This window comes from Episyrphus balteatus, chromosome 1 (genome assembly GCF_945859705.1).
Source record: "Episyrphus balteatus chromosome 1, idEpiBalt1.1, whole genome shotgun sequence".
In the NCBI taxonomy this organism is placed as follows: Eukaryota; Metazoa; Arthropoda; class Insecta; order Diptera; family Syrphidae; genus Episyrphus; species Episyrphus balteatus.
The window spans coordinates 115429367-115442658 of record NC_079134.1 but is presented as its reverse complement, the minus strand read 5'-3'; the positions used below and the strand labels follow the sequence as shown (position 1 = coordinate 115442658).

The 13292-nt window shown below is 30.0% G+C and overlaps 1 protein-coding gene across 5 annotated transcripts in view; it reads left to right on the top strand.

Moving 5' to 3' along the window:
* The window catches only part of LOC129906547 (phospholipid-transporting ATPase VA), a 29571-nt gene extending 16657 nt beyond the window's left edge, over positions 1 to 12914 (top strand). For 4 of the 5 annotated variants that reach the window (XM_055982347.1, XM_055982349.1, XM_055982348.1 and 1 more), the window contains 12 exons: positions 12 to 1046; positions 5009 to 5337; positions 5394 to 5669; positions 5742 to 5838; positions 5895 to 6053; positions 7913 to 8081; positions 8452 to 8622; positions 8679 to 8864; positions 8937 to 9137; positions 10116 to 10303; positions 10361 to 10501; positions 12615 to 12914. In XM_055982347.1, coding sequence (XP_055838322.1) covers positions 12 to 1046; positions 5009 to 5337; positions 5394 to 5669; positions 5742 to 5838; positions 5895 to 6053; positions 7913 to 8081; positions 8452 to 8622; positions 8679 to 8864; positions 8937 to 9137; positions 10116 to 10303; positions 10361 to 10501; positions 12615 to 12663 — 3001 coding nt within the window. In that variant the 3' untranslated portion in view covers positions 12664 to 12914. The remainder of the gene's footprint in view (positions 1 to 11; positions 1047 to 5008; positions 5338 to 5393; positions 5670 to 5741; positions 5839 to 5894; positions 6054 to 7912; positions 8082 to 8451; positions 8623 to 8678; positions 8865 to 8936; positions 9138 to 10115; positions 10304 to 10360; positions 10502 to 12614) is intronic. The other variant, XM_055982351.1, reaches the window with a different exon arrangement.
* Positions 12915 to 13292: the final 378 nt, after the last annotated feature.

Here is a 13292-nt window from a genome sequence, read left to right as displayed (position 1 = left end):
TTAATTTACAGGTGTGTTATTATCTTATTAATTTTATGTGTAATTGGTGCTGTGGGATGTAAAATGTGGCTCAGCTGTTTTCACAAATTCCCCGTGCCTTATTTGCCATTCGAAGTTGATCCAGACTATGAAGGTCTACTTACATTTTGGACGTATATCATTATATTACAAGTTATGATCCCACTCTCTTTGTACGTCACTATTGAAGTGTGTAAAATACTTCAGGTTTATCATATTCACAATAATATTGATCTTTTTGATCATGACACTAACAAAAAGACTGAATGCCGCGCCATGAACATAACCGAAGAACTCGGACAAGTTCAGCATATATTTTCGGATAAAACCGGAACTTTAACGGAAAATAAAATGATTTTTCGTCGGTGTACTATTAACGGAAATGACTACAACCATCCAGCATCTGAAATGGAAAAACGATATATGAAACCCGATTCACCGGTTCCACCTCTCACGCCAAATTCTAATCTACTGGAAGAGATGGAACAGTTAATCTCCGGACAGTGTTTTTCGACGAATGCTCAACGTATCAATGAATTCCTTCTGGTATTGGCTATATGTAATACAGTTGTTGTCAGTACTCGACCACATAGAGATTTGATGAATGCGAGTGGAGTTATCGAGATACATAAGCAACAGGAGGAAACCTTATCATCGCCAAAGTTCTCAGCAACCTCAAATAAGAAAATTGGAATAAAAAGCCCAATTTTGCCAAAAGGTGCACCTATGGCAATTTCTGCGGATCGTTATTCAAGACTTCAAGAATCTCGATCGATCACACCGTCCCCGCCGCCAAACTTGTCATTTACATTACCAACTCAAAATCACATTCCTTCGTTATCTCCTATAAGTAGCTCTGCAGAAACAACGCCAACATCTGATAGTCCACCGGTGAAAATAAAATCGAAACGTTCTAATTGTCTTTCTCCAACCGGGCGAGCAAAAGAAGTTATTAACGGCAAATTAAAAACCTTAACTTCATTCCTGAATACAAGAACTCCAGTTAAGCGCCTTACAAATAAATTAAAGTAAGTTTAAAAAAAAGTAAGAACTCACTTAAAAGTTTTCTATTAAGTTACATCCTAGATAAAGATTGTAATTTTTGCCTGCAATTTATTGCCATTTTAGCACTTTTTATAAAGCTATATTCTATGACTTTTTGATAAACACCTATTTATATTAAATTATTGTCGTCCTTTACTATGCTTACACCACTTTCTTTCGAATCCCACTACTTTATAGTTAAATAGAAGAAGACAGAACTACTAAGTGTTTATGTAATAATATGCAGATATGAGGTTTAGACATGTTTTCCTTAAAGTGGGCATGGCAGTAGGATCAATTTTTCATGAAACTCGGTTTATAGGTTCAAATTTTGGTGGGTTTCAAAATATTACATATAGAACTCATCCCTCTCGATGGACTTACTGAAAAAGAGGAATCAATTTCGTTCTGCATTGGGCAAAGAACTCTGTCTTCCTCTTTTAACTTTTGTTCTAAGCCTAATTGGATATTTGTAATAATTGTTGTTTAGAATTTGTTGAACAAATTTTTTTAATTAATTAGAAAAAATATATCTTATTAATTCTATGTATTATAAAAACTATTATTGAATTATGGCAAAAAGACATGATATGCTTTTATTAACAGTGAACATTTGTACTTGTATTCAAATAACATTTGTTGTTTTTGTAGTGTTTTCACTATTTTAAGGCTGAGTGGACCACGTAAAAATCGGGTTATCGTTTACAAATCGGTGAATAACTTTTACATTTTTAAAGATAATTGAATGAAATAAATTTTAATTTTTAGATAATAAACAAGGCTAAATATCTTCATCCCCACAATTTCCAAATTTGTGCACTTGTAATTAAGAGAGAACAAAACATGATAAAATGTTCGTTCTTTTAGAACGACCTGAAAGACATTGGTTTGTTTCTTAGTTAGACTAAAATTTTTATTTTTTTTATTTCAATTTTGGATTGAGGTTGAATCAAACTACGGAGTAAAACTATTTTGAAAAACTAAAAATGTATTTTTCATAGAAAAAAATTAATCGAAACTGAAGCTATTTTTCCTTATGTTACAATGTTTGAACATGTATAACTTCTACAATTATTGATAAAATTCACCGAAATAAAAAGAAATAAGTACCTCAACTCAAATACTAATACATTGATTAGTTTAAGAAATTTATATTAAGTTTTAAGGTCTTAAACAACAAAAAAATACTAAAAAGTCATTTTTTCTTAACTTAAAAAAAAAAGTGGTTTAATTTCTTTGTTTTTCAAAGTATGATTTTGATTTTTATTTTATTTAAAAGCTTAGTTTATAGACTATGGAGTAAAACTATATTTTGTTGGAAAATATTATTTTGTAACCCTCCAATCGCTTTTTAAGTAGTCCTAAAAACAATAAACTGTACTATGAAACCAGAATTTTTAGATTTTTTGTTATATTTTTTTTTATTTTTTTGAAAATAAGAATTGCTATAATAGTTTTCTTACAATTAATTTTTGAAAAAGAGTCTACTTTCCATTTTTTTCCTCAGAAATTCATGGAATGCGTATGTATTGGAACTTGTAGTTCAAACAAATTCCGCTGGCGCTAGTTGTATCTCTCTCTTTATTATCTTCTATTTTGTTTCTACATGATCTCTCGCACTCGCTCTGTCGAGTGGTTGTTTGGTGGTATAAAGAATAAGATGAACTTAGGTATCTGCATTCTACATATTGTTTGTACATAGGTTTTTCCATAAAAAAGGATTGGCGCCAGGCTAAGTGCATGCAAAGTGTTGTTGTATTTTTTTCGCGAAAATGAGAGGATACAGGAAATGGATCTCTCGCACGTTTGCAATGTATGGTATCTGGTGTTGCGTGGTAGGTATATGGAATAGGATAAACGAGTTTTTTTTGTATTCTTGTTTTTTTTTTTTAAACTGGTTTATTTATCTCTTTCATAAATTTATGATGTTGCATGTTAGGTATTCTTCTGAGCAACTGTTTGGATATATTTTTTTCTATGAAAACAAAATTTGGAAAGACAGGCAGTCTGTAATGTTATTCGCATTATAATACAAAAATCTAAATTTTCGAATTTGACTTTATAGATGAAATTGTCTTTTTCTGTGAAATCGCGCACAACTATTCTGGTTCTCAATTACCTCATTTGTATAAAACATGGAACTGTTACATAATTTGCAGCAAAATGGCGTATGAAATAAAAAATATTTTGATTAAATAATTATTTCTTATTATTAGGCAATGTTTTAGTGAAAGTATTGTAAAAAACAAAAATCAATTATGACCGGAGGAAGCAAAATACTGTTGCAAAGTCGAGATTTTTCGATAATTCACAAAAACTGCATTAAATTGAAAACCGTAAGGATTTGGGATGAACAAGTTACCAAATTCTGAGAGCCCTAAAGTTGGCCTATCTGCATATTTCGTTTGATCCATTACTTTTGGGACACCCTGTATATGAATAACAATAATATCAATTAATAATATAATATATAAATCTATGTACAAATTCGAAAGAAAAAGTTAAAAACATTCAAATAAATAAACAAATATGTACCTAATAGTTTTAAAAAATAAACGTTTTATTTGCCAAAAAAAAATGTTGAAAAAATTTGTTTTTAAACTACTAAAATAAATATCATCACTGAATACTATACCTACGAATACTTGCAAAAGTTATATAGAATACCAAGTGATGTAGGTACATAGATGCGCAGAAAGATAGAAAAATTCAACACTGAAAATCATACCATTTTTTTCTTCATAAATATACCTACCATGACTCTTGCACATAGAGTAAAACCAAAGGAAAACGAAAACACAAGTGAATTCGGTTGCGCAAAGCAAAACCGCAATATACACTTGCAAGGCTTGCAACCCTTTTTTTGCTATTTCCTTGATGCTGATTTGTTTTTTCTACATAAATAGACTTTAATTTTATGACTTTGGTTCTCTAGAAAGGGAAAGAGAATGCAAATAAAGATACCGAGAGAGAACTGAGTTGAGATGACGTTGAACGTGAGAGATGTATGGCGAAGAAAGGTCACTAATACACACAAACTCATTTACATGAAGTCTGAGTTCGTCATTCGGGGACACCCACTCTTAACCCATTACAAAAGTTTTTTTTGCGAAAAATTACTGTAACTGCCACTTACATTGAACCGAAATCTCTATTATAGAGTCCGTGCATCAAAACAAACACACTTTACTCTTTATTTTGAATTCATTGAAATGTATTTACCAATTTGTATAAATGTTCGAGTATTATTGTATTCACAGAGTAGCTAAGTATTTGTCGAAAACTACAATTCCAAAATATTCGTATTAATTCACATGACAAAAAAATACGTAGCTTAAGTTATAGGTGCAATATTCTTGGCTCTAACGGGGTTAGAAACTAGTGTCTAAGGACCCATGGTAACCATTTTGCCTTTAAAATTTTGGAAAAGTTAAGTCTTCTCAAAAACCGCTCCTTTGATTTCAATCGTCGTTTTAATAAATAGTTTTAATATATGAGGTAATTTGAACATAATTTAAATTTTTGCTATAATGTGTTTTTTAAGAACTAGAATTTGACTTAAACAGGCTGCCATTTTTGAGGACTTAAATACAATGAAATTGCACCAATACGATAAAAAATATTGTGTGGAAGACTAAATATTTTATTTTTATTTATTTATTTATTATTTAGGTTTAGTGGTGGTGGTTAAATATATAAAATATTTTTAATTTGTATGAAAACTGAATGATAGAGAAAATAAGCTCCTTAAGTTTCTGATAAAATACATGTATTCCATGGTAAATATATTTATACATGGTTCAGAGTAACTATATCATCTACTATAGATCAACTAGATCATCGATCTCAAAAATCAGTTGCTGAGTTCTAATGCTAATAATTTTTAGATCCAAATTGTCTTACTTAAATGTGAAATCTCACCAATTATTTTTTTTCTTAATTTTAGGCAATCCAAAATACAAACAGAATTGCGATTGGATAATACTCGTCCAATTTATGAAGCTGAGAGTCCTGATGAGTTAGCTTTGGTTAACGCAGCATATAGCTACGACTGCTGTTTGATCAACCGTAGTCCTAACCACATTTTAGTCAGTACACCTGGATCGGGAGTTGTTGAATATGAGGTCCTTAAGGTTCTTCCATTCGACTCGAGTAGAAAGTGTATGTCAATCGTTGTACGACGAACAGGTGCACAAGAAATCGTCCTCTACTGTAAGGGTGCTGACAGTTCAATATTTCCGGTTTTATCGACATCCTCGCCGCAATCTGTTGAATGTAAATCGAAAAACAATTAAATTTAAATTTTGTCTTTAATATCTTCTTTTTTTTAGCCACTTTAAAAGAGAAAACACAACAGCAGCTTGACACTTATGCGCGACAAGGCTTAAGAATTCTAGTAATGGCGAAAAGAAATCTAAATGCAGCCGAGTACACTGACTGGTGGGCAAGACACCAAGAAATAGAAATGTCGCTTGAAAATCGCGAACGTAGGCTCCGGGAATCATTCGCGAAGTTAGAAACTAATTTGACTTTACTAGGAGCTACTGGAATAGAAGATCGTTTGCAAGAAGGTGTTCCTGAAACCATATCGGCGCTTTTATCGGCCGGTAAATCAAGAATTCATGGAAAAGTGTCTTCAATTATTTTACCAGTAACATGTTTATGTTTAATTGTTCTAGGTATTTCCGTGTGGGTTCTTACTGGTGATAAACCAGAAACAGCTATAAATGTCGCATATTCAGCTAAACTGTTTAATTCTCAAATGGAAATAATAAGGTAGAAATATTTTTCTTCAAGTGAATGAAAAAGTGCATTTTAAGTTTTTTTTTTAGATTGAGTGCTCGATCTAGAGATGCAGCCGAATCAGCAATTATGTTTTATCTTTCTGATATAGAGACAACAAGGACAAACAACTATGAAATGAGCACACGAACGAAACCTAGAGCTCTAGTAGTTGACGGAAAGACACTGACTTTTATTTTGGATTTAAGGTAGGTTCAACCAAATGTTCAAGTTGAAATTTGTAAATTACATATACATAAATAATGCCATTTGAAAGAACTCGTTGGCATGAACTATGATATTCTTTTTGGTTTCGATAAAATTAATCATAGTCACTTTGTAAAACCAGCGAAATGTTGATTTTTTAAGACTAGTCATTTAAGTATATATTTTTTGAAAAAAAAAAAAAATATGTTTGGCACGATATGCTTAGATAAAAAAAACTTCGAACTTGACTTAACAACAACCGAGTATCTTCGATTATGACAATTTTTTGAAGTTGTTATAGGGGATTGACAAAAACAAGTTATAGTGCAAAATAAATTAAAGAAACATTTTATAAAGTGAATTTTCTTTAATTAAATTAGCCTAAACGGATGGGCCGATCTACTTCAAACTTGGTATGTAGCAGTTTTTGGTTCCTGTACAGAGATTTCTGGATTTTTTTTTACTACCAAATATAACTGTACCTATCTCATACGTACCAATTTTGGAAAAGTTTAATTTTATCAAAAACGGCTCCTAGGATTTTGATGAAAAAATTCATATACATACTAGTTTTTAGATCAGGGTTGTCTTTAATTGACAAAAAAAAGTTTTTTTTTCTAAATCGTTTCTACGGTAGGTACCCATAGAATAGAACCTTTTTTTTAATCTGAGTTTCTCACAAACGATTTGATTTTACGATATTTTTTAAACAAAAGAACTGATTTATATAAAAACTATATTTTTATATAAATCAGAAACAAAATTTTTGAAAAAAATAATGATTTTTAGATTTTTAAAAATTTTGAAAATTTTTGAATACGGGAAATTGCATCGTTTTTTTTTTTGACCTCAAATTCATTTTGGAACTTGAGTTTAAAAGTTAACTAAAGTGTATAAGAAAATTAAAGAAAAAGAAATGAAGATGTTATTCCGTGAACTGTATAACAGAGGTTTACCTTTGGTTTTTTTTTTCAATAATGATTGACATTCGCTGATTTTACTTAGAGTTGGTTATAGCGATAAGGGAACAAGATCAGGAATTTTTCTTAAATATGTAATAATTAACAGTATTTTATTCGAAATCAAACACAAATGCTACATTCAAGAAAGCACCCTTACACAGTTTGTTTAAGATGATTGGGTTACAAAAGTGATATCCTATTATTACACTGGTTAACAAAATTAAACTTTTTTATTGTTGCCGAAACAAAAATATACTTTTCTGAAGGTTTTCGGTGTGCTGAACTCAGCTCCCGTTTTTGAAATATTACCGTTACAAAATGCAGTACTTCGGACCTTATTCTTTTATATAAGGAAAATTGTTTGAGCATATTTAATAACGGTTTTTATAAGAACTATTTACCACCTTTTTAAATCTGTTTAAATCTCTCGATATCTGTTTTACTGCCCGAGATATCCTAAGTTGTTTGGTATTTTTATAAATTTTATAACGTCATTATCTTCTGTATGATATATGAAGCCAAACCCACTGACTTCAGTTTAAGATATCTCGGGCAATACAAAATATATTGAAAAGATTTAAACAGGTATCGAAAGATGGAAAACAGTTCTTAAAGAAACCGTTACTAAATATGCTCAAACAATTTTCCTAATACAAAAGAATAAGGTCCGCAAAAATAAAAAAAAACGTGTTTTTGCATTTTCTAACGGTAATATCTCAAACACGAGAGCTGATTAGTTGTTTCTGACTTCGGATTCGAGTTCAGCACACCGAAAACCTTCAGAAAAGTATATTTTTGTTTCGGCAACAAAACCCTTGTAAACCAGTGTTATTATTATGTAGAATTTTTTTTGTGTTTTTTATAGTATTACATTATATAATATTTTCTATTTTTTATAGAGCAAATTTGACGAGATCCTTTTTGAAGCTGGCCAAAAATTGTACTTCGGTTTTGTGTTGCAGATCAACGCCCTTGCAAAAGGCATTTTTAGTTAAAGTTGTGAAAGATGAGTTACATATATGTACTTTGGCAATTGGAGATGGAGCTAATGATGTATCTATGATTCAGGTAAGAATTGTTTTATTTCTAAAAAATTCTAAAAAAAAAAAAATACATTACAATAATCAAATGAAAACCTTAAAAAATCTATTGAAATCCGTGGGCATTTGAATTTGGAAACGAATATCTTCAAAACGGTTAAATCAAACAATTTATTACGGAGAACGATTAATTTCGATCTCGAATATCTTTCAAATGGTTAAATTAATAAAAAACAGTATCAAAGAATTTGTCTTGTTCATTTGATTATAATTACTTTTACAAAATTTAGAGAAACATTGGAAAAAAGTTATTTTTTGAACGGTTCTAATGATTGTGAAATTCTTGTATTTTTGTTGTACCAGAACTCAAAAAAAAAAAAATAATTTTCATCTTTCAGATGGCGGATGTTGGCATAGGTATTTCTGGACAAGAAGGCATGCAAGCTGTTATGGCTGCAGATTTTACGTTAGCACGATTTAAGTACTTAGAAAGTTTGCTACTTACACATGGATATTGGTCTTATGATCGTTTGGCACGAATGATTTTATATTTCTTTTACAAAAACGCGGTAATTTTTTCATATAATGTTTTAATACTGATACATATATTTTAACTATTGATCAGGCGTTTGTATTTCTTTTATTTTGGTTTCAACTTTACTGTGGCTTTTCTGGATCCGTAATGATCGATCAAATGTATTTGATGTTATACAATTTGATATTTACATCCCTACCACCTTTGGCAATTGGAGTTTACGATAAAAGAGTTCCTGAGGAATTGCTGCTCAGTCATCCATATCTATATAAACACGTGAGTGTAAAAATGTCATTTAATTTGTTTTTTTTTTTTACATAATAACTTTAATTGATAAAATTATATTAGGGACGACTGGGAAATGCATATAAACCACACGATTTCTGGATCGTTCTCTTAGATGCTTTATATCAGAGCTTAGTGATATTTTTTACATCTCAAAGTGCATACTGGGATAGCGATGTGGGTATATGGGAGTTTGGTACAACTATAACTGCTTCTTGCCTTTTTACAAATTTAATACACGGGGCGATAGAAATTCGTTCTTGGGTAAGTTTTGAATAATTATAGTTTTATTTATTGATATTATTTATATTATTGTTATAATTATTTTTTAACATGCCATTAGAAATTTGAAAATAACTTTTGATTGCAAATAAAAAATATTTGCATTAAAAAAATCAATGCTAATCGAACATTTTCTGCATTAAAAAATGTTGTTGCAAATAAAAATATTTTGCATTAAAAATAAAATTAATTTTGTAATTATAAATATATAACATTAAAAAAATGTATGTAAATAAAACATAAAAAAAAATTGCATTGAAAAAATAAAATTTTGAATGGAAATAAAAATACTTTGCATTTAAAATAAAAATTTATTGCAAATAAAAAATATTTGGCATTACAAAAAAAAGTGTGCATTAAATGTTTTTGCTATAATATTCGTCGAATATCTTAAAATTTTTACTGTTTGACCTTACATTATGCTAGGCCAAATTGTAATTTTTTGCTTGAATAATACTTTACAAAAACTTGAACACAAACACAAACAAAAAACCCGGATTTATTGCTCTAAGAAGCATATTTCTTAAATTCAATACATGAATATTCAAGATCGAAGTCTTCAGACTCATGGAAAGACTTATAGCTTATAATATAGATAGAGAATAACGTCTTATGGACAAAACATTTGCACAATATTTCTAAAACTTAATTCATCAATAATTAACAAAATCTTTGTTTGCCGCGGAACGTCCACGTTCCATACAAACTAACCCATTCTTTTCTGGGAGATTAATTCTTTTCTTTTGTCTTCGGATTGGATCTTAAATAAAACATGAACATGATTAACGAACAAAAAATCATGATCATCATTTTTTTTAATTCGACATACATAGCTCGTTTCCGAAGATATACAAAAATAAGTATTACAAAAGCCAATTACTGGCGATGGTTGATCTTTCAATTTTTATGTTCTCCAAAACAACTAAAATAATTCAATTTCTTAATCACATATATTTTCAGACAATCCTTCATGTTTTATCTATGGTCATGAGCCTAGGATCATTTTATATATTCTCCTTTGTGTACAATTCATTATGTGTTAACTGCTTTGGCCTGCCATCGAGTTATTGGGTGATATTTCATTGTATGGGAACTTCAATTCATTGGCTGGTTATATTATTATCATCTGTAGTGAGCATAATGCCAAGGTAAGTTTTTTTTTGTATACAATTGAGAAAAAAAAAACCTTAATAATATCTTTATAGATTGTTCTTTATGACATTGAAGACATCATTATGTCCAGACGTTGGAACAAATGTGTTAATGCAAAGTAAAAGAGCTCAAAGAAGAGGTGAGGAATTGTTAGTTACTTGGTCAAGATCGACATCTGCTTCATCGATATATAGGTAAAAACACAACCAGTTTACATTGCACGTATTTTGTTTGTTTTCTGGAAACATAAAACAGTAGTTATTTGAACTTCAAAGCATTGTAGAATCTTTTGCTTATTGCACTTTTTTAATTTGCAATAGAAATGCTTTAAGATATGTTTGTAGAACCAAATGTTAGTTCTTCTAAACAATTCTTCTCAAAAATGAGAGACAGGAACATTAGTTATCAACCCATCAGTAAATCGAAAACTAATGAACCTGGGTTTGTTTTATAATTTATTTATTTTTTTTTATTTCATGAAATTGAAACGTTGATTGAAAAAAATAAAGCATTAAGGATTAAGTTAATGACAATCGATGCAAAATATAAAATAAAAAAAAAACAATTCGGAATTAATGAATTTGATTGGCACACTTACTAGTAATTGGTTTATAACTAATATGTTACACGTCTCCGACGTAGCGGACAACTACCCCAGCGGCAGGAGCCCCCAACAAATTTTGCTGTTATCGAAAGTTTTGTCGAAAGCTTTTTTTGCAGTTCCGTGAAATGTTAAAGAAAACTAAGGTACCTAACTAAAATATTGTTTGCGTTGAATCAACTCCTGCTACAGCAAATTTCCTCGCTACAGCTACGGCTACACATTCCTATCAAATTTTCATAGTTTTTAACTTGGACAATTCCCGTGAAAAATTTAGCTACTTGAGATTTGAAAATCTGGATCAATTTTACACGTAAAATAAAAACAACACGTAATCCTGCTTTCTATCAAGATCATATTCAATGAACCAAAAACTATTTCCTAATTTGGCTTCTGCGCGTAGGTAGAGAGAAAAATTAAATATGGAGCAAATAAACCAACTAAGTGAGAACGAAACGAATATACAAATCTATTTCTATATTGATCCATATCGTTTTATTTTGTTATCATGATTTATCTAGATCATTGGTCATATTAAACGCAGCTGTTATATCACTACGATTTTTAAATCACAAAAGGGGCCTTTGCTTCACATCAGCTATTTTAAAATTGAAAATTTAAAACAAGTAGTTGTATACATTGATGCATATGTATAATTGTATTTTAAATGTTTGATACTTCTTCTTTTAAGTAAAAGTAGTTTATACTCGTTTAGTTTATTTGGTCTCTTTGTAGTATTTTTTTGTTTTTCAGTATTAATTTTTCTTTAATTATTATCCAACCGCGTACAAGATAGATTTGGAGTTCTTAGAATCAGCTTTTTCTGTTTTAGAGATTTCAAATTAAATAACTAATCTATAGTTGAGAAAGAGTGTCCAGAAAATATCTCAGAAGCTCATTTTGTGAATAGGTAAATTTATATATATTTCCATGTACAAATAAATTCCTACCATACTTTTAATGATAATGATCTGTTTTTGTATGGACACGTTCTTAAGGCGCATAGATAGATGTAGTCTCTCAATATAAAAAAATCCTTACAGAATTGTCATCTTTGTTTGCTTCTGGGTAGCAAGAGAGTTCTCATTAACAACAATAATAAATACAAATCCACTATAATGATCCTTCTGGTTGAATAACTGCGATGGATTTCCTGCTTAGCTACAATCTCCAGCAGCCTCTACCAGATCAGAGTTGTCATAGTCTGCTAAAAGCGAATAGCCAGTTAATAGTAATCCCTAGATCTCTTATATTCACAACATCGTTCTTATATTCACAAGATTGTATATATGTATAACATGTACTTAATTCTAAATACCATCAGTGGATGGTGTTGTTATTACAGTTCTTCTTTTACGCAAGAAATACTGGTGCTTTGCACTTGGCCAACTTAAATTGTTTTTCAATGATTCTTTTTCGAGACATTTTTTGCATTATTTGCATCGGTTCAGGCTCTAGTTTCCTAGTTTCGCACCAGATGCCAGAAGGGTTGCTAAAAAGAGTGTTCAAATACAGAAAAAATATATATAAAAAATATAAATTATATTTTTAGTCCATATTGTTTTTTTGTTTTTCCAAAAATATCGACTGGTTCTGAAGTAAGTTGTTTATCTTGCAGTAGTTTGTTCGTTTTATTAATTTTGTATCGTTATTTTGTTCAATTAAAAAACAATCAATTAATTTAATTTTATCTTCTTCCCATACAGAATCCCCAATATTGGGACTAAGAATCAGGTTATAACATCAATTACGTGAACATCATAAAGCTATCAAGGCCAATAAAAACATCATACGTTTCTTAATTGAAAACATAATCACACCAATTCAACATTGCTGCTTACTTCAACACACAACACATGACTCCTTGGTGCCTAAAATGTTTCATGATGATATAAAGAATCGACACTGCACAATTATGAACTTATTTTCACAAACGTCAGATTCTACTGCACCGTAGAAACAATTTACACTTTTAACTTATTTTGAATGAGTAATGAGTAAGTTAATCGAGTTCAAAGTAAACAAAAAAAAAAAAGTACTAAACGGAATGCACGACATGGTGACCACACAATGTTTAGAATATAAAAAGTAACTCAGGTTGAAAAGTGCAGTCGGTAGGTGAGTTTCCACTAAAAAAAGGCATTATTTTGGCGAATTTTGTAAACCTTAAGTAAAATCCTGCGCCTAAAATTGCTTACAATATGGTATACAAAAATGAAACCAAAAACAAGCTCTGGGATAGGAAAATTTCAAGCATGTGTTAAATGTTTTATGGTCGAGACAATTCTCTAATTGGTATATTTCTAAAGAGAACATTATCAATAAAATTATTCAAACTTTCTATCCAATTATCCAACTACTTACAACATATTGATTCAAATATT